This window comes from Sorex fumeus, unplaced genomic scaffold, assembly GCF_029834395.1.
Source record: "Sorex fumeus unplaced genomic scaffold, SorFum_2.1 ptg000233l, whole genome shotgun sequence".
Taxonomy (NCBI): Eukaryota; Metazoa; Chordata; class Mammalia; order Eulipotyphla; family Soricidae; genus Sorex; species Sorex fumeus.
Window position 1 is genome coordinate 1035830 of NW_026606290.1, and position 26415 is coordinate 1062244.

The window sequence follows — 26415 nt, forward strand, 5'->3', positions numbered from 1 at the left end:
TGGAAGTGCTCAGGGGTTCCTCCTGGCTCTGCACTCAGGAATCACTCTTGGCGGTGCTCGGGGCACCCTGTGGGATGCTGGGTATCGAACCCGGGTCAACCACATGCAAAGCAAGTGCCCTCCCCTCTACGCTATCTCTTGGGCCAGTGCCACACCACCCCTCCCCCACGCCTTTTAATCAGTAGCAATGCAGCTTACCCAACACTCAGAAAAGTCATCCCACAGATTTATTTATTTAGATTTTTTTGGGTTTTGTTTGGAGGCCACACCTGGCATTACCCAGGACTTACTCCTGGCTTCGTGCTCACAAAGCACTCCTGGCGGTTCTTGAGGGACTGTAGGGGATGCCAGGGACTGAACCCGGGTCAGCCATGTGCAAGGCCAAAAAACAGCCACAGATTTAAAGATGCATCTTGGGGTTGCTTTGTGGGTCTGTTTTTCGTGATTCCTCGCGCGTGTGGGGCAGGAAGGCCTGTCCTGGGAGAGTGGGGCGCCCCGGAAGCTCCCTGACGCTTGAGATTCACTCCCAGATTTCCGAGGCTTTGAGTTTCCGGCTCATGAATTATTCATGGGTGCACTTAAGAAGCAGTTTGAATGTTCTTTATGCGAACAGAGTCAGAGCGAGACCATTCTTGGGCCTTGAGGGTCTTGGCAGGAGATCGCCCACCACTCGTCTTGAATCCTGTTTAGGAGGGCCTGGCAAAGGGAGCCCAAGGGCTGGCATGCTGTTTCGCTTCTGCCTCCTTCCTTTGGCTGGATTTGAGGTCAAAATTATTCGCATGACTGCTTAGGAATGGGCATAGAAACAAAGTGTGGATTTTTTTTTTTTTTTTGGTGGAAGGGTTGTATACCCAGCAATGCTCAGGGCTTCCTTCTGGCTCTGCACTCAGGAATTACTCCTGACAGTGCTCAGGGGGACCCTATGGGGTGCCGGGAGTTTACCATGGGTCATCTGCGTGCAAGACAAACATCCTCCCTGGTGGACTACGCTTCCGTCCCAGAAAGTGTGATTTAAATAAATAACCCTTTAAGCTAGCTCCCTAGAAAGGATCTTGAGGGGGTGAACTCGGAATTAGGAGGCATATTCTTAGTTAAAAGTTGGAGTTTGGGGGCTGGAGAGAGAGCATAGCAGGTAGGGCGTTTGCCTTGTACGTGGCTGACCCAGATTCGATTCCCAGAATCCCATATGGTCCCCGGAGCCAGGAGTAACTCCTGAATGCAGAGCCAGGAGTAAGCCCTGTGCATCGCCGGGTGTGACCCAAAAAAGAAAAAAAAATTGGAGTTTGGGCTGGAGTGATCCGTAGAATGGGGAGGGCATTTGCCTTCAATGCGGCTGACCTGAGTTCGATCCCTGGCATCCCATAGGGTCCCCCAAGCACTGCCAGGAGTAATTTCTGGGTGCGAAATCAGGATTAACCTCTGAGCATCACCAGGTGTGACCAAAACAAAAACAACAACAACAACAAAAAAGAAAACTCTGGGAATAAAAATTTTTTTTTAAAAAGAAAGAAAAGTTGGAGTTGACAGGAAAAACAGTGACTGTCAGGGGCTGAGAGATAGGACAGAGGTGAGGGCACACCTCGGACCTGGGTTTGATTCCCTGCCTCGCACGGTCCCCTGACCACTGCAGGGTGTGGCCAGATATCCTTGGGCCCTGGTGTTAAACCAGGTGTCCCTGGGTTCTAAGCAGCAACAGAAAGACACCCTCCCACACACTCGCCATCAATAAAAGGTCCATATCTAAAGCTCGGCCTGAAAACCCCCCTGGGAACAGGCCTGGGAGAGGAGCCGGGACCCGTGCGCTCTGCTTTCGCGCTGAGACTCAGAGCTGCCGTATTGCTTTTAAAATCCCCCATGAAGGGGCCATTCTCGGCTCAGCAAGGGGGTGCCTGAGACCTGGGTGGCATCTGTGGCACTGTCTGAGTCCCCGAGACCTGCTGGAAGCAGCTCTGAGCCCCACCCCCAGTCCTGGCCATCATGGCCAAGAGTCAAACTGCAGAGGCGGCTTATAAACCAATTCAGAGACCCGTGCCCTGCGCTGACTCACACAGTGTGTCTTTGGCACTATACTTTTATTTTTATTTGCTTTCGGGGTCACATCCAGGGGTTCTCGGGCCCTTCCTCTGGCTCTGTGCACAGGGATCACCTCTGATGGGCTCAGGGGGTCCTGACGGGGCCGGAAATCAAACCCGGGTCGGCCACAGGCAAGACCTTCCCTGCCCCTCTTGGATTATTACTATTTTTTTGGTGGGGGGGAATTTTTTTCGGGAAATCTTGTCTTTACCTGCTCTTCAGCGTCTAGAGCTGCTGATGGGTCCCGCATCTCGGTGGAGAACACTGGATCCGTGTTTGTGAGTGCCTTGCAATCCCAGCCTTGGAGTAACCCTTTTCTTCCTTTAGCATCTCAGCCGGTGTAACTAACACTGTGACCTACTCCTGCCTTCAGTCATGTGTGTTCTGGTGCCAGGGCTCGGACCCGGGGCTTCGCACATGTGAAGTGTGTGCCCTGCCCCTGAGCCCGCCATCTACGTGTTTTCCTTGCGACCGTCTCTCGTCTGTCGGATGTTCTGGGTTCCCTTGAATTTCGAAAGCCCAGAGTTGTGGTAAATCCCACCAGCCGGGCCCAGATCCGGGTTCCCAGGATGTGTCTCCGCTCCTTGTGAGGGACAGTCACCATCACTCACAGGCCACATGGACCGCCAAGCAGTGCCCATTTTTCTATGAACTCTATTAGTAAATGGAAGAGGCAAAATGTGAAATAATGAAAGGGGGGATTACAGCCAGGAACGAGGGGGGAGTAGGTCTTAAGGCAAGGGCAAAACAAGTGCCCTTGGGGGCTGGAGCGATAGCACAGCGGGTAGGGCGTTTGCCTTGCACGCGGCCAACCCGGGTTCGGTTCCCGGCATCCCATATGCTCCCCTGAGCACCGCCAGGGGTGATTCCTGAGTGTAGAGCCAGGAGTAACCTCTGTGCATCACCAGGTGTGACTCAAAAAGCAAAAAAAAAAAAACAAAAACAAAAACAAAATGCCCTTAGCACCCCAGCCTCTGTCCCGGGGCTGTGTTCTCCAGGGAAGTAGAGGCAGGGGATGGGAGGGTGGGGAATGAAGTGCCCCAGGGTAGTTAGTGTCTTGGCTCCTGATGGTCAGAGAAGACTGGGGTGCCTGGGCTCCAGGAGAGAAGAGGGCCTGGGGCTGGGCTGAGCATTTGTACAATTTTGCTAATGTTGTTCAATCCTAATACATCCCTCAAATATTGTCCTTCATGGAGACTTATTGATAGATCGGGTTCACGAGCATAATTTTATGGAGGGGATTGGACCGTGAGCAATTGGACAGTCTTGGCTCAATGCTTGGAGATTTTTTTGGGGGGTGATGTGGAGCTACCTCTGGCCTGGCCAGTGGACCCTGTGCTGCTGCGAATTGAACCCGGGGCTTCCATGTGCAGGGCCAACGCCACAGCCCTTTGAACTCCGCTGGCTTGACACTTGACCTTTTAATTTAACACTTGAGGGACCAGTGCCATAGCACAGCGGGGAGGCCATTTGCTTTGCATGCAGCTGACTGGGTTCAATCCCTGGTATCCCACGGGGTCTCCCAAGCACCGCCAGGAGGGATTCCTGAAGCGCAGAGCCGGGAGGAACCCTGAGGGGGTGACCTCAAAATAAAACAAAACAAAAGTTTTCTTTTGAGACATCATCAGTGTGCTTTCTCGAAGATACTCTTTTTTAAAATTTCTATTTATTTTTATTGAATCACCGTGGGATGCAGTTACAAAGCTTTCATGTTTGAGTTTCAGTCATACAATGATCAACACCCGTCCCTCCACCAGTGCACATCTCCCACCACCAATGTCCCCAGTGTCCCACCCGCCCTCCCCAACCTTCCCTTTGAAGACACCCTTAAGGCTCTTGTAAGAAGCTGGCCGGGGCAGAGTAGTGAAGGGAACTGCCTCCTCTGCTGCCCCCACTCCATCGGATCACATTGCAGTTCCCATCAGGAAGTGAGAGGCTGCACCACCATGCCTGTTCCCTGTTCTGCCTTTGAGGGGAACATCTCAGTCTCAGGAGGAATGTCTTCCTTCACATGATGGAAGGTGGAGGGATAAGGGGATTCACCTATGTATATATTTCATGATGGGGGGGGGGTCACATCTGGCAGTACCCAAGGGCTATTCATGGGGGCTACATGCAGTAGTAGGGATCAGACCGGGTCAGCCTTATCCCTTACACCATCTCTCTGAGCCTCAAGATTTGGGGGGTGGGGGTGTAGGGGGAGTTTGGGCCATTATCCAGTGGAGCTTGGAGCTTGCTCTTGGCTCCCTGATTAGGGATCACTCCTGGCAGTGCTTGCAGGACCATATGGGGCGCTGGGGATGTGCCCTCGTCATCATTTTTTTTTTTTTGGTCACATGCAGCAATGCTCAGGGGTTCCTCCTGGCTCTTCGCTCAGGAATCACTCCTGCTGTGCTTGGGGGACCCTATGGGATGCAGGGGATTGAATCTCCCAGCTGTACTATCACTCCAGCCCCATCATTTAATTTTCAACTTGTAAACAAAAGCACGAACCTCACCTTGCGTTTCTGATTTCTCCAGTCCCTCTCAGTGTCAAGTGACGGGCCCGCCTTTCTCTTCTAGGAATCTCTCGAAGAAATACCAACCTAAGAAGAACTCGAAGGAGGAGGAAGAATACAGGTGTGTTGGGTGTTCCCTGGTAGGCGGGAATATTCAGGCATCATCGGTGGGGATGAAAGGAAAGGAGAAGCACCTTCTTTGTTCAGTCAATTATATTCCCCGTTCATCTGCCATCGTTAAACTCATTTAGTTGTGGGGTCCACCAACCGGCAGTGCGGGGGCGAGGGGTCAGGGTTTCCGGGGGACTCAGCTACGGTTCGTGCTGTGTCACTGAACGACATCCCCGCTGCCTCGTTCACTTGGGGGGAGTGGGTGGGCTCACAGCCGGTGGTGCTCATCAGGGCTGACTTCTGGCTCAGTGCTCCGGGATCCCTCCTGGCGGTACTCAGAGGACCATATGTCATGGCGGGGGCCCAACCCGAGTGACCATGGGCAAGGAGGCACCTTAATCCCTGTCCAGTCTCTCTTGCCCACCCCCACTCATTTTTATTAGGTCATTTTTTTTTTTCATTTTTGTGCTGTTACTGACTGATGGCGAGGACAATAAAAACCTGCTAGCTTTTGGGCTGGGGAGAGAGCACAGCAGAGAGGGCACTTGTCTGGCACTTGACCAACCCAGGTTGGGTCCCTAGCACCCCTAGGGTCGCCCGTGCTTGCCCGAAGTGCATCCCTGGGCGCAGAGTCAGGAGTAAACCCTGAGCACTGCGTGGGGCTTGCCTCCACCTCTAACCCCAAACCTAACTTTTCTCTTCCTTGCCGGGGAGGGGTTTGGGTCACGCCCTGCACTCCTGGTGCTGTGCTCTGGGATCACTCCTGATGGTGCTCAGAGGGACCCTCTGTGGGGCTGGGACTCAGCGTTCATAAGGAAACCCCCCTGTCCATGTCCTAGTGCTCTGGCCTCCAACTTTTCTTCTAAGTCACTTGACCTATTTGAGATCATTTTTATGCAAGTACTTAGGGAAAGTTTAGAACATGGGGGGCAGAAACAGGAAGTTGGGTGTCCTACTTGCTGCTGTCATCTGACACCACCCACTCTTCTGAGAAATTTGTCCATTTCACTTTTATTCAGTATGGGAAGGCGGGCTGGGCCACACCTGGCGGTGCTCAGGGCTTGCTCAAGGAATCTATGGGGTGCTGGGGATCGAACCCTGGGTCAGCTGTGAGCAAGGGAAGTGTCTTACCCTCTGTCCTATGTCCACTCCTCTTTTTTTTTTTTTTTTGCTTTTTGGGTCACACCCGGTGATGCCCAGGGTTACTCCTGGGTCTGCACTCAGGAATTACTCCTGGCAGTGCTCGGGGGACCACATGGGATGCTGGGAATCGCGAGTCGGCTGCATGCAAGGCAAACACCCTACCTGCTGTGCTATCTATCACTCCAGCCCCTGTCCAGTTCATCTTAATTAAAGCATTTTCACGTGCACATTGCATTTGAACTTCCCAAGATTGATACCCCCGCTTTGGGAGTTGGGAAGGGCAGACCGTCAGCAGAGCCAAACCTCTCCCTCCGCCCAGCCATCAGGGTTCACAAGATGAAGTGTCCGGGTTCTAATTAATTCTGAGCCCTTCCGATGAGAACACTCTGATGTGTAATCAACTGTCACACTCCCTTGGGCTGGGCAATGCAAATTACCTTGATTTTAATCGCTCTTTGGCCTCTGGGGGCCTCCTCGTAGCCTTGTTTGAATGCTGGCTGTGTGTTCTGGCTGCAGGTACACGGCATGCAAAGCCTTCATTTCCACCCTGAATGAGATGAACGATTACGCCGGGCAGCATGAAGTCATCTCCGAGAACATGACATCACACATCACGGCAGAGCTGGCGCGCTATGTCCAGGAACTGAAGCAGGAGAGGAAATCGGTATTTTTTTTTTTTAATATAAGAGTACTGCTATTTATTCAACCATTGATTAGCTGATTGAATTGTGCATGAACTCCACCTTATTTTTTTTTCATTTTTTATAATTTTATTTATTCAATCACCGTGAGAGCAGTTACAAAGCTTTCGGGTCTGAGTCTCGGTCATACAATGAAACACCCGTACCTTCACCAGTGCCCATTCTCCACCACCAAAAACCCAGTATACCCCCATCCCACACCCTCCCCCTACCTGTGGGGCAGATGATTTCCACACTACTCTCTACGTTGATCATATTCAATATTTCGACACCAGACCCACCATTATTATGTGAGATTTTACCCCAACACTCAGATCTGCTGAAAAGGCAACAGTACACAATTTGTGTTCTATTGCTGGTTATGAATAACATATGATGTTGTGTGGCTGCAGTAGGGCCATGTGATTTTGAAATTACAAAATTTTTTTTTTCCTTTTTGGGTCACACTTGGTGATGCACAGGGGTTACTCCTGGTTCGTGCACTCAGGAATCATTCCTGGCGGTGCTCAGGGGACCATATGGGATGCTGGGAATTGAACCTGGGTCAACCATGTGCAAGGCAAACACCCTACCCACTGTGCTATTGCTCCAGTCCCAAAAATTCTGATGTTTTAACACTTAAATCTGGAGGAATTTCTGCCAAAAGCCACTGGGATTCGAGATTTGCTCCTGAGTCTCTGGGATCGTGGCCATTGAGCAGCTTGATCAGGAGCCAGAGAGGCCGTTCGTGGGCGATGACTTGGGGTCTCGTTGGGACAGGGAGACCAGGACCGGCTCCACCCGCATCCTGTGAGGTCCAACAAGTTTCGTCACTGCAGGCCCAGATCTGACTGTCCAATGGCCTCTGGAGGATGACGGCCACCGAGCCGCCAAGGGGCAGCAGGCGGAGGGAAATCAGTATCTTAAGGCTGCATTTTTTTCCCTTCCTGGAGCAGAGGTCACAGGGTGCTGAAAGCCCATGAATCAAATAGCATCATGGAGGATAAGGAGTTGGGTGTTTTTGAAAAATTTTTTTTATTAAATCACTATGAGAGACCCTTACAAAACTGTTCATGATTGGGATTTCAGTCATGAGTGTCCCAGGTTCCCTCCCATCACCCCAGCTCCCCACCCAAATTGCCTCCGTGGAAAGGCTTTTGCTCTTTCTCTCTCTCTCTCTCTCTCTCTCTCTCTCTCTCTCTCTCTCTCTCTCTCTCCCTCCCTTTTTCTCTCTTCTCTCTCCCTCCCTCCTTCTCTCTCTCTCCCCCTCCTTCTCTTTCCCTCTCTCTCTCTCTCTCTCTCATTCCTTCTCTCTCTTCTCTTCTCCTCTCTCTCTTTTTCTCTCCTTTTGGGCACTGTGGTTTGCAATACAGATACTGAAAAGTTTTTTTGTTTTTTGTTTTTGCTTTTTGGGTCACACCTGGCGATGCACAGGGGTTACTCCTGGCTCTGCACCTAGGAGTTACTCCTGGCGGTGCTCAGGGGACCATATGGGAAGCTGGGAATCGAACCCGGGTCGGCCGTGTGCAAGGCAAACGCCCTACCCGCTGTGCTATCTCTCCAGCCCCCAGATACTGAAAAGTTATATATCCCTTGACCTATTTTCAACACAGTTCTTCTCCAGCGTGATCATTTCCAACTATTACTGTCATACCGGTTTCTTCTTTATCTTACCTACCCTCTGCCCCACACACAGTTGTGGTAGATTCCTGTCATCGACCATTCCTCCTGGCCCCCTGTTTTCCTTGACCTTGAATATTAGTCTCGTACTATTTTCCATACACTACAAATGAAGGCAGTCATCTATAGCTGTTCCTCTCCTTCTGACTCATTTCACTCAGCATGATCCTGTCCATGTCCATCCATTCATAGGCAAATTTCATGAGTTCATTTTTTCCTCACAGCTGCCTAGTATTCCACTGTGTAGATGTACCATATTTTCTTTACCCAGTCATCTGTTCTCAGGCACTCGGGTTGTTTCCAGATTCTGGCTATTGTGGACAGTGCTGCAGTGAATATTCAAGCGCAGGTGGTGTTTCTGGCAGAGTTTTAAATGCACCTTGGAGATGGTGGAGGAGGTGTGGACCCACATCTTGCAAGGTGTTTCTGGGCCTTTGTGTGTGGTTCCAGGGGGTCCCTCAGACACTCTGAAACTCATCTGTGGACCTCAGAATTCCCTTTGAGGAATTTAAATGTACCTGAGGACATCAGACAATCAGACAAAAAGAGAGAGCAATAGAATAGACTATTCACAGGTAGCAACCACAGATATTACCAAGATAAATGTTTCTGGGGCTGGGGATGTACTCACTGGTAAAGGCGTGACTTGCCTGCATGATGCCTGGGTTCAGTCCTTGACACCTCAAACACAACACCCACATGAGCTCAGGGCTTATTCCTGGCAGTACTCTGGGACCTGTAGCCAGTGTCAGAGATCCAACTAGTGTCAGCCGCGTGGAATAAAAGTTTTTATTTTTATTTATTTGTTTTGTGGGGGGCCACCCCTGGCGGTGCTCAGGGACTACTCCTGGCTCTGCACTCATGAGTCACACCTGGTGATGCTCAGGGGACCATATGGGGTACCCGGGATTGAACTCAGGTCGGTCATGCATGCAAAACAAACATTCTCCCCGCTGCACTATCTCTCTGGCCGCTCATAAAAGCTTTTAGCTAAATAAATACTTACAAGAAGTTAAAAAAAAAAATAGGGGGTGGGAGGGACAGTACAGTGTCTAGCACATGGCTGACCCAGGTTTGATCTCTCGCACCCCATTTGGTCCCCCGAGCTTCCATAGGAGTGATCCCAGAGCACAGTCAGGGGAGGCCCAAAGCCTAGACATGTCTGTAGGGGGCTTCTGCTAGACCACTCCTGCTTTCATTGCTGTGGAAAGTAACATCATCCCCGGGTCCTGGAGGCATTTTTCACAGCCACTCTTACCGTTCCGTGGAGTGCATAACCGTTTGTTAGTCGTCGAGTGGCCAAGCTGGCCAGCGAAGTACTTAGTGCGAGGTACTTAGTCCAGAATGATTGATTCTCGGAGTGCGCTGGGGATCCCCGAGCCATGGACAGGTTCCTGGTGAAGCGGAGGACGTGTGAAAGGCTAACGATGGTGGGCGGGAACGAGGGCTGGGGGGATGCTGGGAACGAGGGCTTGGGGGGATGCTGGGAACGAGGGCTTGGGGGGATGCTGTAGACAATGGAGGAGTCAGGGAGAGAATGCTGCCCACCCAAACCTACGGAAACAAACGCCCGCAGGCTCCAGAAAGCATTCATGTCGAGAAGTACTGATGAGAACCAATCAATAACACCGGAAATAAGTTATTTCGTAGTGACCCTGAAGGGGTCTGAGGGCTCTGAGCACACATTATGGACAAGTGCTCTGGCTCAAGATCAAAAGAAAGTTGAGGGCTAGAGGCGGGGCCTTGGTGTGGGGGTGGGGCCTTGTGGGGGCGGGACATCGATGTGGGGCGAGGCCTGATGGGGGCGGGGCCTTGGTGTGGGGGCGGGGCCTTGGTGTGGGGGCGGGGCCTGGTGGAGGCGGGGCCTTGGTGTGAGGGCGGGGCCTGGTGGAGGCGGGGCGTTGATGGTTACAGTGGGATTGAGCGCAGGGGTGGGGCCTGATGGGGGCGGGGCTTGTCGAGGCGGATCTTCCCGAAAGGTCCGGGAACCTCACTGGAGGGATGGGGAGGCTTTCCCAGGAACCTGCCTTCGAGGGCCGGGCTGATGCTCCTGCTGATGCTGTGGCCCTGGGGCAAGGAGGGCGGGGAACCGCAGAGGGGTTTGGTTTAGCTCTTCTGAGCTAGAAGTATCCCTTTCTGGCTAATTCTTAGCAGCACAGACTGTGCTGGGCCAGGAGCTGCTCCAGGAGCGACGTCCCCACTGCAGAAGTTCCTGTGCCCCCGCCCTCTGCTCTTCCCGCACTCCCACCTGCTGCCTCTGTTCTCATATGGGATCTTTCTCTCTATCTCTCGCCGTTTTTAGGCGGCGCTCAGGGCCGACTCCTGGCTCTGCACTCAGGAATCACTCCTGGCTGTGGCTCGGATGCCGGGCATCGAACGCCGGGCATGCAGAGCAAACTCCCTCCCCGCTACCCTTTCGCCGGATGGGGGTTGGGCGACTGTCCACGCGGGCGGCTCACCCCAGCTGCCCCGCTGACCCCTGTTGAGTCAGCCGGGCAGACCGTCATTACGGAGGAGCGCTCCTTTCATGCGATGCTCAGGAAGCAGTAAACCGAGCACTGCTCGGAGCGAGGCCGGCTCCCTAATAGAATCACAAAGTAAACATAATAAATCCCAGCACGGCTGCTCAGCTGCTTCCTGACCTCCCCCTGACCTTGTGAGTTGGATCCCTCCTTCCTGTTTGGTCCCTGGCTCCCCACCGCGACCTTCCCACCCCTGGAATCCCGCGTTTCGGACAACACCTAAAACCAGAACTCTGGCCCTGGGCTGGCGCCTCCGTGGGACCTCGACCTTCCTGCAGGGAGCCTTGGGTGATCCCCTGCCCGGTCCCTTCTTCCTCTGCATCCTCAGACCCCTCGGCCCTGCCCCACCTTCCCCAGGCCTCTGCACTGGTGCTGGTCCTGGAAAAGCCCCTAAGACCTCGTCCGGACTGTCTCTCCCTGTGCTGAGCTGGTCTCAGCCGGCGCCTTTGTTGTTTTGGTTTCCGAGCCATGGGCAGCTGTGCTCAGGGATCACTCCTGATGTATGCTCAGGGGACCCCTGCCGTGTCAGGGATCTACCCAGGCTGGCCTGTGCAGAGCAAGCACCTTACGCTCTCTGTGACCTCCCTGGCCATATCCACCTTCTTTCAATCTACCAGAAGGAAGAAAAAAACAGAAAAACCCAGAAAGTGTTGGTGGGGGGGCGGTTGCTGGAGCAAAGGTTCAGTGAGTTGTGTCTCTGGTTGTCTGACCAGGATTCGAACCCCAGCATCTCGTATAGTGCCTCGAGCACTGCCAAGAGTGATCCTTGAATGCGGAGCCAAGAGTGACCCCTGAGCATCGCTGAGTGTCACCCCCCCCCAAAAAAAGATATTTTTTTAAAGATTTTTTTTAACCACCTTCCTGAGTAGTTACTCACAACTCAGATTTTTTCCCTTTTCCCTTTTTCTTAATGTCAGGGGTTAGCAGAGGCAGGGGAGGGTCCCAGGAATCAAACCCAGGGCCTCACGTGCATGGTAAGTGCTCTCCTGCTGAGCAACTGTTGTGGGCCCTAGACTCTCATTAAATACCCTGGACAAGAAAAAATGGGGCTGGAGCGATAGTACAGCAGGTAGGGCGTTTGCCTGGCACGCGGCCGACCCGGGTTCGATTCCCGGCATCCCATACGGTCCCCTGAGCACCGCCAGGAGTGATTCCTGAATGCAAAGCCAGGAGTGACCCCTAAGCATCGCTGCGTGTCATCCCAAAAGCCAAATAAGTAATAAAAATAAATAAATACTCCTGATGAAAAGAGATGATCCAAAGTAGTCTTAGATTCAGCAGTGTTCTCAAGCTTTGATCAAACTTTGTTTTGTGGGTTTGAAAGCCTCGCTTCTATTTTTATTTCTGGGACCCATTTCCGAAAGTGCTCAGGGAACTGTGCCGTGCTGGGACGGAACCTGGGCCTTTGGCTTCAGACCCTGGGGCTCCCCCAAACCCCTCCCCTCCGCCCCAGCCCTGGTTTTGTTTCCTGGTGGTTAATCATGTCTTGTTTACAGCTTGTCATATCTGGATTCTGGATTCTGTTCCTCTTTTATCAGAAATTACAGTGATTTGTAGAGTAAATTACAGGTGGAACAGATGCCATTAAATAGTATCTCGCGGTGCACAGCATTCCTTTTGGAGTGAGGAAACCCGGGTGTGAGGCGAGTCCCTTTTGGAGGACCGGCTAGTCCTGTGCTTTCTGACCGCATTTGGTAATTACTTGAACATGAAAAATCAGGAAATTGTGAAACCTTCTTGAGTTCTAGGAAGCATCTTGGGCAAGCGAAGGCATATTGGTGAGGATGGGATGTAGTACACCATGAACCTTTTGGCTTTTGCCTGCGTAATCGTTACTGTTGATACAGTGTCCCTGTAGAAATATTTGTTCGGGGCTGGAGTGATAGTACAGTGGGGGGGGGGGGGGCGTTTGCCGTGCACACAGCTGACCCGGGTTCGATCCCCGACTTTCCCCAGAGGACTGAGCACCACCAGGAGTGATTCCTCAGTGCAGAGCCAGGAGTAACCCCAGAGCATCGCTGGGTGTGGCCCCCCAAAAGCAAAACAAACAAACAAAAAAAAAACAACACCGAACTGCTGTGTTGGAGTGACAGTCTTCGGAGCACTGTTAAGAGTGACCCTTGAGCACAGAGGGAGAAATGAGCCCTGCACCCAGTGGGAATGTGTCAAAAAAGACAAAGTGGGGCTGGAGCATAGCACAGCGGGTAGGGCATTTGCCTTGCACGCGGCCGACCCAGGTTCGATTCCCAGCATCCCATATGGTCCCCTGAGAACCGGCCAGGGGTAATTCCTGAGTGCAGAGCCAGGAGTAACCTCTGTGCATTGCCGGGTGTGACCCAAAAAGCAAAAAAAAAAAGACAAGTGCTTTGATCGTCGGGTTGGATTTGGTGTTTAGCGCCACACCCAGCAGTGCTCAGGGCTCACTCCTGGCTCTGAGCTCAGGGATCACTGCTGGCAGTGCTTGGGGACCATTTGGGATGCCAGGAGTGAGCCTCTTGCTCTCTGCACTGTCCTTTGAAACATGCCCAGGTGTCCTTGGCTGTGTCATTGCTTGGCCTCGGGTGTGATTTTGCCAGTGAGGGTTGCAGAGAACCCCGCAGTTTACATGCGCCCAGAGAGGGGGGGGCCTTGGCGGGAGCAGCATCTGGGCGTGTCATCCGTGGCCGCCCCGACTGTCAGGCCGCTGCTCATCAGCTTCTGTTTGCTTGTGAGTCGCTTCCTGGAGCGGGTTCCAGTGCTGCCGGGTGGCGGGAAAGGCCCCTTCGCTCTCAGCTGTGTTCCTCCTTCCGGTGTTTTCCCTTTAAGCGACCTTGATTTTCCTAGCAAATGCTCTGATTTTCCTGAGGATTCTTAAAACCATAGTGAAATGTGATCACCGTCTGCTTCTGGGCAGGGTGGACCTTGGGACTGGGCTGTGCCAGCCGCCCGCCATCCAGTCCCTGCCCAGCTCTGCCCCAGCCTCCAGTCTTCGTGTTTGTTTTTGTTTGTTTGTTTGGTTGGGGAGAGAGGGGGCACACCCGGCGGGTATTCAGGATATATCTGGGCTTTGTGTTTTGGGATCACTTTCTTTTTTTCCTTTTTTGGGCCACACTCAGCAGTGCTCAGGGGTTCCTCCCGACTCTACACTCAGGAATCACTCCTGGTGGTGCTAAGGGGAACCACATGGGATGCTGGCAATCGACCCGGGGTCAGTCACGTGCAAGGCAAATGCCCTACCCACTGTGCTATCGCTCCAGCCCTCAGGGATCACTTTTGACAGTGCTCATGGGACTCTATTTGGTGACGGGGATCAAACCTGGGTCCTCCATGTGCCAGGCCTTACAGCCGCTGGACCATCTACCCAGCTTCCTGTGGTTTTGTTCTGGGGCATTGTGGAGTGTTCAGGGCTGCGGTGGCTCTATGCTTGGGACTCACTACTGGCAGTGCTCAGGGCACCTGGCCATGCCTCCTGCATGAGAGCCTGTGCTCAGTGCCTTGTGCCCTTTCTCCAGCCCTGTCCCAGAGGGTTCACCGGAGGCTTCTCAGAAAACAGCAACCCCCCCCCCCCCCCCCCGGGACCACTCTCCTAACTGTCACTGCAGTGAATTTAAAACTGGAGCACCAAGGCTCAGTTGGTGGATGGCGTTGAGAAGCAGCGGCTTTGGAAATTGTCTGTGTAAGGCCAGAGAGATAATACAGCGAGCGGGCACCCACCTCGCATGTGGCGGACCCAGGTTCAATCCCCGGCACATATGTGGTACCCGCAGCATGGCCAGGAGTGAGCCCTGAGCGGCGTCAGTGTGGCCCCAAACAAAACAAAAATGGAAGGAAGGGGGCTGAAACCATAGCACAGCTGGGAGGGCGTTTGCCTTGCACGCGGCCGACCCGGGTTCGATTCCCAGCATTCCATAGGGTCCCCCGAACACCTCCAGGAGTGATTCCTGAGTGTATGAGCCAGGAGTAACACCTGAGCAATGGCTGGTGTGACCCAAAAAAAAAAAAAGGGAAAAAAGTTCTCTGAAATGTATATATTTGTATCATTCCCCTGATCCGCCTTTGCCATCCCTTTTATGTGTATACGTATCTGTCTACAATTTCTGGTTTGTTAGTGCTTTATTTGCCTTTTTTTGGAGCCCCACTGGGCAGTGCTCAGGGCTTACTCTTGGCTCCGTGCTCATGGATCACTCCTGGCGGGCCTTGGCAGCACCTTCGTGGTGCTGGGACTTGAATCAGGGGCCCGGCAAGCACCCAAAGTCCTGAGCTGTGTCCCCTGCCCCGCTCCCCATGGCACTGCTTTCAACCTACATGTTCTGGCCCCAAACACGGGGGCATCCAGACTCTGCTTTCCCTCACCCCCATCTTCTGTCCACAGTGGCTCCCTGAAGGGTCTCAGTCCACCCAGTTCTGGTTCCCTGGGGCCTGAATTATCAACCTTCGTCCGACATCATGTTCAGGAGGGCCACACTGACTGAGCCACGTGCTTCAGGGACAGGACAGTCGCTATAGGGGCGCTTCGATTCGCTGCTTGGGCACCTTCTGGGTCTGATGCAACTGATTGAGCTGAGCTCTTGTGTGTGTGTGTGTGTGTGTGTGTCTGCGTAGGGGGATGAAACTCATTTGCACCAACATCTGCACACCTGTGGCTTCAGATCTCCCCTGGGAATTGGGGCACCAATGTGTTGAGGGGAGAACTGAGTACCAGATGCTCTTGGCTTCACCTTCCATCCAAGTCCAGAACCTACATGCCCGCCCCCTTCCCCCCTAATTCCTCCCTGATCCTGTGGTCCCCTCCCTCCGTCCCCCACACCTCCAGCCCCCTTTGAGAGGGCACAGCCCAGCCCACTCGTGGGGTGACTGCTACTCCCTCCCCTGACCATCTCAAGTCTGTCCTTGTCATTATGCGGGTCACATCCCTTCTCTCCTGCAGTGCCTGGCCGGCTGCTCTCTGGCTCTGGGCTAGGCCCCTGGCACTTCCTCCTGCCTCCACACTCTGCGCCCCTTCCTTTACGGTGTCTGCAGCTTGGAGGCGTGTCCCAGCCTGGGGAGTGCACCCCCATACTCTATGCAAGTGGGCTCGAATGTTATCCCAGATCACCCAGGGCCGTGCGTGTGTGCGTGTGTGTGTGTGTCCCTAGGTCTGATCTTGGGCCGTGTGTGTGCACGCGTCTAATTCCAGGTCTGGGACAGGGCCCCCCCTCCTCCCGGAGCTCAGGGGCATCTCGGGGAGAGGACAGGAGGACAGGAGGGACTCCGGGCGGAAGGGAGCCAGGGCTCCCGGAATCCAGCCGAGTCCAGTGCGGAGGTGGCCCCCGGCCAGCTTGGGGATAAACACAAGGAGGGGGCAGGGGGACAGGAACTCAGGACACGGCGGGGGGGGGGGGGGGGAACTTGGCCCAGGATGTCTAGATCTGTCCCTGCCAGGCCCAGATGGCCAGGCCGTGTGGGTGGGGTTAGACCATCGAACTAGAACCTGGGGGGCGGAGTTGAATCTGGGCACTTGAAAGGAATTCCTTGGGACAGGAGTTGGCTGGGAAGGAGCCCCGGGGGTGGCTGGGAAGGTTCGAGGCGCTCCGTGTGTGCTGGGGGGCGAGGTTGGCAGGGCACCCCCCGCCCACACCATGGGGGCGCTGGCGTCTCAGACAGGCCTGTGGAAGCCCCCACCGGCGCTCCGCCTGCCTCTCACACTGTGGCCCCAGCCCCTTGGTTTTTGCCTGTGGAATGTGTTTTATTGAAAATTCCAGACGACTGACCAGCCTCGGCGGAGCGTTTATTCTTTGATTTTCGCCTCCTTTTCTTTTGAAGTGGCTGCTCACATTCGTTGGCCGTTGTTGGCTTTTTTCCATCTTGTTTGTTGGAAGATTAATGGGGGCCCTGAGAGATAGTCCAGCAGGGAGAGCGTTTGCCTTCCACGTGGCCGACCCGGGTTCGATCTCCGGAATCCCGTATGGTCCCCCGAGCACTGCTGGGAGTGATTCTTGGGTGCAGAGTCAGGAGTAAGCCCTGAGCATCGCTGGGTGTGGCCTCAAAACATAATAATAATAATAATAATGATAACAATAGTAATGATAATAATGCTGAGACTGGAGAGTTGGTGCCTGGTCTTGCCTGCGACCTACCCGGGTTTAGTCCCCAGCTTCACGGAGTTCAGTCCACTGCCCTTTGCAGTGACTCCCTGAGCACAGCCAAGTGTGGCCCCGAAATCAAGGAGGAACAAGGAGGGTCTGCTCTCCTGAGAGTTAAAAGAGCTTTTTTTCTTTTTCCCTACCTGCTGGTAGCATGTGTCTGGGGCCTGATTCTTTCTTTGTTTTTCTGGAAGGATGATTCCCTTTGTCCGGGTTTTGTCTGTGCAGAGGCGTGCGGAGCACGGCTTCTGTGGGGGAGAGCTGGAAGCATCTCCCGAGGGTGGGGGGGTCAGGGCTCCCCCGCCCCTCCCGGAGCCCTGGAGATGGCATTTCCTGTCGCAGGCCGTCCTGGGATGCCAGAACCCAGTGACATCACCCACAACTCCCAAAGAAGTGCTTATTATCTTTTTTACCCCCCTCCCCCCCGCCCCGAGAGAACAATTCTTCTTTCTCGAAAGCTCAGGCTGCCCTTTGGGGACACGTACTTGCTCTGTGTCCAGCGGGGAGATGTTCTGCCTTTGTCTTTCCCCCCCCCCCCCCCCCCCGCTTTTTGGGTCACTCCCGGCAATGCTCAGGGGTTCTTCCTGACTCTGCACTCAGGAATAACTCCTGGTGGTGCTCAGGGGACCCTATGGGATTCAAGTGATCGAACCCAGGTCAGCCTCGTGCAGGGCAAATGCCCCCTCCCCACTGTGCTATCGCTCCAGGACCTCATGGGAGAGCTGGGTTGTTGGTTTAACTCCTCAGCGGGTCCGATGCTCCTGTCGCTGGGCCGGGCCGGGAGAGTTGAGACCAGATGACTGGCTGGGTGGGCCCGGCCACACTTGGAAGGTACCTACCTGCCTTCATACATGAGGTCTTGGTTTGGTCTCTGCCACTGAAAACACAATCCCCCCACCCCCCGCCCAAGGACGCTTGTGACCTGCAGTCTATGAAGCTGCTCCCAGGGCAGGTTCGACTTCCCACTCCCTGCACCCTGTCCCAGTCCTGTCCCGCCCGTTTCATTCTATCCTGATGGAGCGACTGAAATAGGGGCCGGAGTCATAGCCCACAGCTGGGCGTTTTCCCTGCCCCGGCCGGCCCGGCTTTGGGCCCTGGCACTGTGTTTGGTCTTCGGGGCTGTCACGGTATACAGGGCCCCGCAAGGATTCGGGGGCTCCCCAAAGACCCTGTTCTTCGACTGTCCTCCCCACCCCAAACCCCACCGCACACGTGACCCAGCAGCCAGGAAACAGGTTGTCGAGGTGGAGGAGGGTCCTCCCTTTGCCCTTGTGAGGAGAGTTCGGGGAATAAAAGCTGGACTGGGGACGCGCGTGGAGGAGGTGGTTGGCGGCCAGCAACTAAGCCAAGAGGCGCATGGTTTCCTTTTGGGGGTGATTTAAAATTGTGCGGCCAAGGGGATGGTCAGGGAGCTGGAGTATTTGGGTCCCCGGCTTCCCGGGGTCCCATGTCCCTGGAAGCAAAGCCCACCCCCTCCCATACACACACCCCCAAATCAATTAATTAATTGTGAAGGTGATTGCAAAATTAAGTCACAGGTAGAATTTTTGGACTGTACTGAAGAGATGACTGAATTGGGGGGACTGGAGCAATGATAGTCCAGTGGGGAGGGCATTTGCCTTGCATGCGGCTGATCCAGGTTCAATCCCCGGCATCCCATAGGGTCTTCTGAGCATCTCTGGGTTTGACCCAAAATGTCAAAAAAAAAAAATCACTGAATTGTACTATTAGGTGAGGGAATACATGCCCTGCAGACTATCAAACCATTCAAGTGCCCCCCGAGCCAGACACCCTGTCATTGTGCCAGAGGGGTCTATAGGCCTTCGAGATGGCCGTTGTCGTGGGTAAAGTTTCATTTTATTTTAGTACCATTTTTTGTGGTGTCAGGGGTGGAACTCGGGACTTCACCTGAGGCTTAGCTTCTTCCAGATCTGCAGACACAGTCCCAGACCTAAAGTTTTATTTTGATTTGTTTGTTTACTTATTCGCACAGGGTGTGTGGGGGGGGGGGGGCGGGGGGGAAGACCCTCTGGTGCTCAGGAAGTGCTCCTGGCTCAGTGCTCAGAGATTGCTTGCTGCAGTGCTCGGGGATCATGTGGTTCTGGGGCTCAAACCTGGGCGTCCCGCATGAGCTCCGGCCTTCTGAGCCTCCCTGGCCCCAAAGCGACAGTCGTGAAGGGGGTCCTGGCTGTTTATTTCTTAGTTGCTTTCTCCTGGTTTGGGGGCCATAGGCAGCAGTGCTCAGGGCTTGCTCCTGGCTCTGTGCTCAGGAGTCACACCGGGTGGGCTCGGGGACCCTAGGGGATGCCGGTATTTGAGCTGGGCTGTGTGCAGGCAAGGTCAATGTCCTCCCCTCGACCCTGTGCCCCGCCAACTCTGCTCACGGGCTTGAGATTCTTTCTTCCCCCAATCCCGGGGGACGAGGGGGGGTGCGTTTCCTCCCGCGTCCAGCGGCCACTGACCCTCCTGTGTTCCCCCCGCAGCACTTTCACGATGGCCGGAAGGCCCAGCAGCACATCGAGACCTGCTGGAAACAGCTCGAGTCTGTAAGTGAGACCCCCGGGTGCCCATCCCACGAGGCGACCCCCAGTGTGGGCAGCCCAGCCCGGCCCAGGAAGGGCCTCAGGGAGCCTCTGGGCTGGGCTTTCTTTCTGCTGGCTTCTCGAAAGACGATGGAGTTCTGAGCCCGGGGGACGGGGGAACAGGGAGGAGGTTTGTCTCCCTCCCCCACTCCCCTCCCCCCCAGTTCCCTTCTTCTTTCCCTTCTTCCCTCTTCTCTCCCTGCCTCATCCCTCTCTCCGCTCACATTTCTCCCCTCCCCTCCCCCTCCTCCCCTCCCCCTCACCTCTTCCTCTCCCTCCCCCTCCCCCTCCCCCTCCCTTGCCCCTCCCCTCCCCCCTTCTCCCCTCCCCCTCACCTCTTCCTCTTCCTCCCCCTCCCCTCCCCTCCCCCTCCCTTGCCCCTCCTCTCCCCCTTCCCCTTGCCCCTCCCCCTCCCCTCAGCCACACCTAACAGTGCTCAGGGCTTACCCCCGACTCAGTGCACTCCTGGTGGGGCTCAGGACCATGTGAGGTGCCAAGCAGGGATCGAACCTGGGTTGGCCGCACGGAAGTGAGAGCCCTCCCCTCCGCCCCGTTTCTCTCGAACCCCCGTTTGTTTATTTTTTTTTGTGATGGTCAGCAGGGCTCGGCTCCCTCCTGGCACGGCTACCCCGGCAGGCCTTGGGCACGGCCAGTGCCTTCAACTCCGCACTCTCTCTCCGGCCCCTCCCTGCTCTTCCCTGAGCCTCGGGAGCACCATGCGGGGAGCATGGGCTGGAGGGGAGGGAGCACTGCACAGGAGGATGGGCTGGAGCATGCATGGTTAGGATGGGCTGGAGGGGAGAGAGCACTACACAGGAAGCACAGGCTGGAGGGTAGGGAGCACTGCACGGGGGGATGGGCTGGAGGGGAGAGAGCACTGCGCGGGGAGCACAGGCTGGAGAGGAGGGAGCACTGCACAGAGAGCACAGGCTGGAGGGGAGGGAGCACTGCATGGGGACCACGGGCTGGAGGGGAGGAGTCCCGTCCATGGCGGCCGCCCTGACGCCTCCCTCCCCGCAGAGTAAGCGGCGGTTCGAGCGGGACTGCAAGGAGGCTGACCGCGCCCAGCAGCACTTCGAGAAGATGGACGCCGACATCAACGTGACCAAGGCGGATGTGGAGAAGGTCAGTGATGCCTCCCCTTGGCCCTTTCCACGGCTCAGGGGTTTGGAGGAGCCAGCACGGAGCAGGGGGGGGCCCAGGGCAACCCTGGGGGTCTCAGCCCCCAGCGTCATCTCCACCAGTGGTTCACGGTGTCGAGAACGAGGGCTGTAACTTCAGCTCCAGCAGGATCCTGAGCCCTGGAGCTGGATTTTCTTATTTATAAAAGTCCTCAATATGGTGTAAACAGAATCAGTGTCCAGGAACGCTGTTCCTCGTCCCAGCCCGTGCTGGCCTGCCTGCCGCCGTTTTTTTCTTGGAAAAAAGAAGGTCTGTACTGTGTGTAGCACTGGCAGACGCACAGACACACACCAGCCCACCATGACTCCATCCGGAGAGGTGCAAACCCCTGAGAGCCAATGCAGTAGAACAGTGGGTAGGGCATTTGCCTTGCACGTAGCAGACCCGGGTTCGATCCCCGACTTCCTGTATGGGCCCCTGAGCACCGCCAGGAGTGATTCCTGAGTGCTGAATCCAGGAGTAAGCCCTCAGCATTGCAGGGTGGGACCCCCATATAGATTTTTCCCCCATTTATTTATTTATTTATTTTTAAAATTTTATTGAATCGTCGTGAGATAGATATTTATAAGCTTTCATGTTTGAGTTACAATCACACAATGATCAAACACCCGTCCCTCCACCAGTGCACATTCCCCACCACCAAGATCCCCGGTATAATCCCCTTTCCCACCCTGCCCCTGCCTCCATGGCAGACAATATTCCCCATACTCTCTCTCTACTTTTGGGCATTATTATGGTTTGCACAATAGACCCTGAGAGGTCATCATGTTTGGTCCTTTATCTACTTTCTGCACACATCTCCCATCCCGACCGGTTCCTCCAGCCGTCTTTTCCTTAGCGATCCCTTCCCTCTTCCAGCTGCCTTCTCCCCTGTGCTCATGAGGCAGGCTTCCAGCTATGGAGCAATCTATCTGTCCCATGTATCTACTGTCCTTAGGAGTCAGCCTCATGTTACCCCATATAGATTAAAAAAAAAAATTGTGCTTCTGTGAGTTTCCTTCTGGCTTTATTTGCTTTTTCAATTCAGTAGGAAGTTTTTAAAAACTCAGCCCCAGGGCTGGAGCGACAGCACAGCGGGGAGGGCGTTTGCCTTGCACATGGCTGACCCGGGTTCTATCCTTGGCATCCCATAGGGTCCCCCGAGCACTACCAGAAGTAATTCCTGAGTGCAGAGCCAGGAGTAAGCCCTGAGCATCGCCTGGTGTGACAAACAAACAAAAAAAACAAAAAACAAAAAACCTCAGTCCCTGCGGGCTGGAGTGATAGCACAGCGGTAGGGCGTTCGCCTTACAAGCGGCCAACATGGCCGACCCGAGTTCGATTCCTCCGCCCCTCTCGGAGAGCCCGGCAAGCTACCGAGAGTATTCGATATGCCAGACACAGTAACAACAAAGTCTCCAATGGAGACGTTACTGGGCCCGCTCGAGCAAATCGACGATCAACGGGAGGGCCTTTACCTTTACCCTGTGGTCCATGCGTGCTGCCTGCCTAACGCTGGAGCCCCAGCTCCTTGCTTAACTCTAGTTCTGTGTTTGGGGGTGGGGGGTTCGTTTATGTTTGGGGGGCCACACTGGCGATGCTCAGGGCTTACTCCTGGCTCCGCACTCGGGGGTCACTCCCAGTGAACTCGGGGTCCATATGGGGTGCGGGGGATTGAACCTAGTTGGCCTCATGCAGGCAAGTGCCTCCCTGCCTGCTGTCCCTGCGCCCCGTTAGACCCGGTTCTTTCTGCGGCTGTGCTGAGCGCGTCTCTGCTCCCCTGGGCCCGGGACGGTGTCCCCTGTGCGGGAGCTATGGGCGCAGGCTGATAGAGGGGGTCCCCACTCTGGGGGCCAGGGGCCTGGCCGTGTTCCTGGCTCTGTTCGGGAGTGACCCCTGATGGCAGTCGGGCCCCTGGTGATGCTGGGGGTGTGAACTGGGGGCCTTCCGCGTGCCAGGCCGGCACCTGAGCCCTGAGCTGTCCCTGGTCCCTGAAGCAGCCCCAGGGCAGATGCTTGGGCTTCTGTGCGTGACACCAGGCGCTCTCGTTTCCCCAAACGGACCCTGATCCCACTGCCGGCCTGTGTCTGGGAGATGCAGTCTCGCTTCTTGTTCTTTAATGTGATTTCCCATTTTGGCTTCAGAGAGCCCCGGAATCTAATAGAGGTGCCCCTCCCCCCCCCCCCCCCCCCCCCGTTTCCGCAGGCGATTAGATTAGCCCTTTGGATCAGAAATCCCTCATGGCTTTCTCACGCTCAGCCCCGGCGCCCAGGGGCCGTAATGAAGAAGACAGGAGGGTGGACACCCCAGGAGCTGAGCCCAGGCCTGCTGACTTCCTGCTTGTCCTTGAAAGGTCAAAGTCCCCCACTTGGCCAGGGGCCAGAGAACACCCCAGGCCCAGTCATGGCATTGCCAGATTCCCCAGGCACCACCAACAGCCACTCCTGAGCACTGAGCTGGGAGCACTGTCCGGTGTGGGCCCTCCCTGCAGCCTAAAGATCTCAGGTGGGCATTAGACTCACTGTGTACAGACTCTGTTCAGACCACTCATCCTGTCAGTTGAAGTGCGGCGTCAACAACTGAGTGTGTGTGTGTCTGTGAGTGCATATGTGAGCGTGTTGAGCATCTGTGTGTGTGTGTGAGTGTGTCTCTGAGTGGGTGTGTGTGTGTGTCTGTGAGTGCATATGTGAGCGTGTTGAGCATCTGTGTGTATGTGTGAGCGTGTCTCTGAGTGGGGGTGTGTGTGTGTGAGCGTGTCTCTGAGTGGGTGTTTGTGTGAGTGTGTGTCTGCGTGTGCTTGTGTGAGCGTGTATGTGAGTGTGTCTGAGTGGGAGTGTATGCGAGTGCATATGTGAGCATATCTCTGTTTCTCCGTTGGTGTGTGTGTCTGTGTTTGTCTCTGAGTATGTTTCTGTGTGAATGTGTCTCTGTGTGTGAGTGCATATGTGAATGTGTCTGTGTGTCTCTCTGAGAGTGTGTGTTTGTGTCTCTTGTGTGTGAATGTGTCTCTGAATATGTGTGGCTGTGTGTGTGTCTCTGTGAGTGTGTGTCTCTGAGTGTATCTATGTGGGTGTAAGTGTGTGTGTTCTCTGTAAGTGTGTGAGTCTCTGAGTGCGTGTTTATGTGGGTGCAAGTTGTGTGTGTGTCTCTGTGAGTGTGTCTGTGTGTGAATGTATGTGGGTGTAAGTGTGTGAGGCTGTGCTGGCCGAGGTCAGCAGCCCTTACTCACAGGGGTGTGTGTTACCCTGAAGTGCTGGCGGGCACGCGTGTGACGCAGAGGGCGTGTGCGGAGAGCTTGACTCTTATGGCCTGGTGCTGTTCTGGCGGGAATCCGCGTGTCAGTTTGTCCAGGATCAGTACATGTGGGCAGTGGTGACCTCAGAACCCAGGGAGGTCTGGAACCGGGCGAGGCCCAGAGTTGGACATGAGAGGCAGGTGCCCTCCCCAAGGCGAGTCTGGCCCTGCCAGGGGTCCCTGGGCCTCTGGGATGCACCAAGCGTGCAGCCCGCTGATCACAGCAGCAGGGAAGGGAAGGCAAGGGGGGTTTTATTCTAACTTTTGAAAATCCTTCTCGCTCCTCTTTCTCCTCATTTCAGGGAAGTGGATAGTGGATAGTATCTGTCGCTGTAATCTTGAGGAGTGCTGGCCAGGGAACGTGGAAAAATCAAACCATATATGGCTTGCTCAAGTCAGGATCTCTTGCTAAAAATAGTTCTGGGCCAGGAGAGACCCCAGGTGGCGGGGTACATGCCCGCCACGTTTGATTCTGATCCCCGGTATCTGCGTCTTTGTCCCGAGACCCATTTGCTAAGCCCACCCAGGTCCTGTCGGCTCCTGGGGCTGGACTCAGCCAGAAGTGACCCCAGAACCCTCTGGGATCATATTGGTTTGGGGACCACAGCAGGCAGTGCAGGGGTCACTCTGGGGGATGGTATGGGTTCTCGGGATCAACCCCAGGTCAGCCATGTGCCTTCCCACTGGACTCTCTCTGGCCCTGCAATAGCCTCATCTTTTTTTTTTTTTTCTGGTTTTCGGCTTTTTGTGATGCTCAGGGGTTCCATTTGGCTCTGCACTCAGGAATTACGCCTGACGGTGTTCGGGGGACCCTATGGGATGCTGGGGATCGAACCTGGGTTGGCCGCATGCAAGGCAAACCCCTACCTGTGTACCAGCGTGCCAGCCCCATCATCTTCACTGCGGAAATAACTGGTGGAGTTCCTGAGTTTGAAATGTTGGTACCCACCCTCCTCCCTCCCTCCTTCCATCCCTCCGTCCTTCCTCTGTCCATCCTTCCATCCATCCTTCCTTCCCTTCCTTCCTTTCCTTTCTTATTCCCTCCTTTCCCTCCTTCTCTCCCTCCCTCCCTCCATCCCTTCTTCCTTCCTTCATTCCTTCTGTCCTTCCTTCATTCCTTCTGTCCTTCCTTCATTCCTTCTGTCCTTCCTTCATTCCTTCCGTCCTTCCTTTATTCCTTCTGTCCTTCCTTCTTTTCTTTCCTCCTTCCTTCCTCTTTCCCTCCCTCCCTTCCTTCCCTCCTTTCTACTTTCCTTCTTCCCTCCCTCCTTCCTTCCTCCTTCCTTCCTTCCCTCCTTCCTTCCCTCCCTCCTTCCCTCTCTCCTTCCTTCCCTCCCTGTCCTCCTTCCTTCCTTCCCCCTTTCTTCCTCCCTCCCTCCCTCCCTCCTCCTTCCTTCCCTCCAGTCCTCACCCATTCTCCATGTACTGCTCTGTTGGGGTGTGGGGCTCAGACACCCTCTTGCCATCACAGACCCGACTTTGGGGACCATGCTGTTCCCTTTCCCCCCCTAAGACTCGCTTCTCTGTCTCTTGAGTTTTGCTCACGTGCCCCCCAACAGCGCTTCTGTGACATTCCAGCGACACAGACTCCAGAATCCTCTGCAGTTAGTGGCTGTGCCCTGGGGTGATCGTGTGCGGCCCCCTTGGGAGGGAGGCAGAGAAACAAAACTCTCATCTTGCGCTCACAGAGCTTGCCGGGGTGCGGGCCACGAAGGAAAGAAAGGTTATCAAAATGAATGGAATGTCAACTAATATTTCCGAACAGAGAGCGCAGTGTTTGTCAAGGCACCCGTCAGCCCGCTGCGTGCGTGTCGGGCACTGAATAATTCCCTTTCTCCCGCCCCGCTTCTCTTTCTTGCCTTGTGACCGTCGGGGCTTACATAATTTCTCGGCGCAGAATAGGATATTGTTGAGCGGAATGCTTGCCCGGTGGCTGCCCGCGGCTGCCGAGTGAAATGGTCCGTGGGTTCGAGTTCTATTTTTAAAACTCCGTCATTGATTTCATTGATTCCTTCCTTCCTCGATCTCCCTTCTCTTCTCCGAGAGGCCTCGCCTCCAGGGCAGCTGCTCGCTAGGAAACCGCTAGCCCCCCCCATGCACCCCCACTTCTGACGGACACCGCCAACCCCAGGGCTCACTCCTCACTCCGAGATGTTTACTCATTTGGCTTTGCTGTGACTTTTATTTCTATAATTTGATTTGGGAAACTTTCCCCTTTTTTTCTTTCCAAATCTAATTGAATTAAAGTCCTGGCATTTGTGTTTTCTAAGGGCAGAGGATGTGTGTGCGTGTGTGTGTGTGTGTGTGTGTGTGTGTGTGTGTGTTTGCTTTCCCTTTCTCGGTGATACCATGGCTTCTGGAAATATCTGCCTTGAGAATCATGAGCTTTTATTTATTTATTTATTTTTTGCTTTTTGGGGTCACACCCGGCAATGCACAGGGGTTGCTCCTGGCTCTGCACTCAGGAGTTACTCCTGGCGGTGCTCAGAGGGCCATATGGGATGCTGGGAATTGAACCCGGTTCGGCCGTGTGCAAGGCGAACGCCCTACCCTCTGTGCTATCTCTCCAG

The 26415-nt window shown here is 54.7% G+C and overlaps 1 protein-coding gene across 16 annotated transcripts in view; it reads left to right on the top strand.

Moving 5' to 3' along the window:
* Window positions 1-26415, top strand: part of FNBP1 (formin binding protein 1) — a 129586-nt gene that overhangs the window by 58449 nt on the left and 44722 nt on the right. For all 16 annotated transcript variants that reach the window (XM_056108860.1, XM_056108858.1, XM_056108859.1 and 13 more), the window contains exons 3-6: window positions 4636-4692; window positions 6342-6489; window positions 19292-19354; window positions 20411-20515. In XM_056108860.1, the coding sequence (XP_055964835.1) occupies window positions 4636-4692; window positions 6342-6489; window positions 19292-19354; window positions 20411-20515 (373 nt within the window). The remainder of the gene's footprint in view (window positions 1-4635; window positions 4693-6341; window positions 6490-19291; window positions 19355-20410; window positions 20516-26415) is intronic.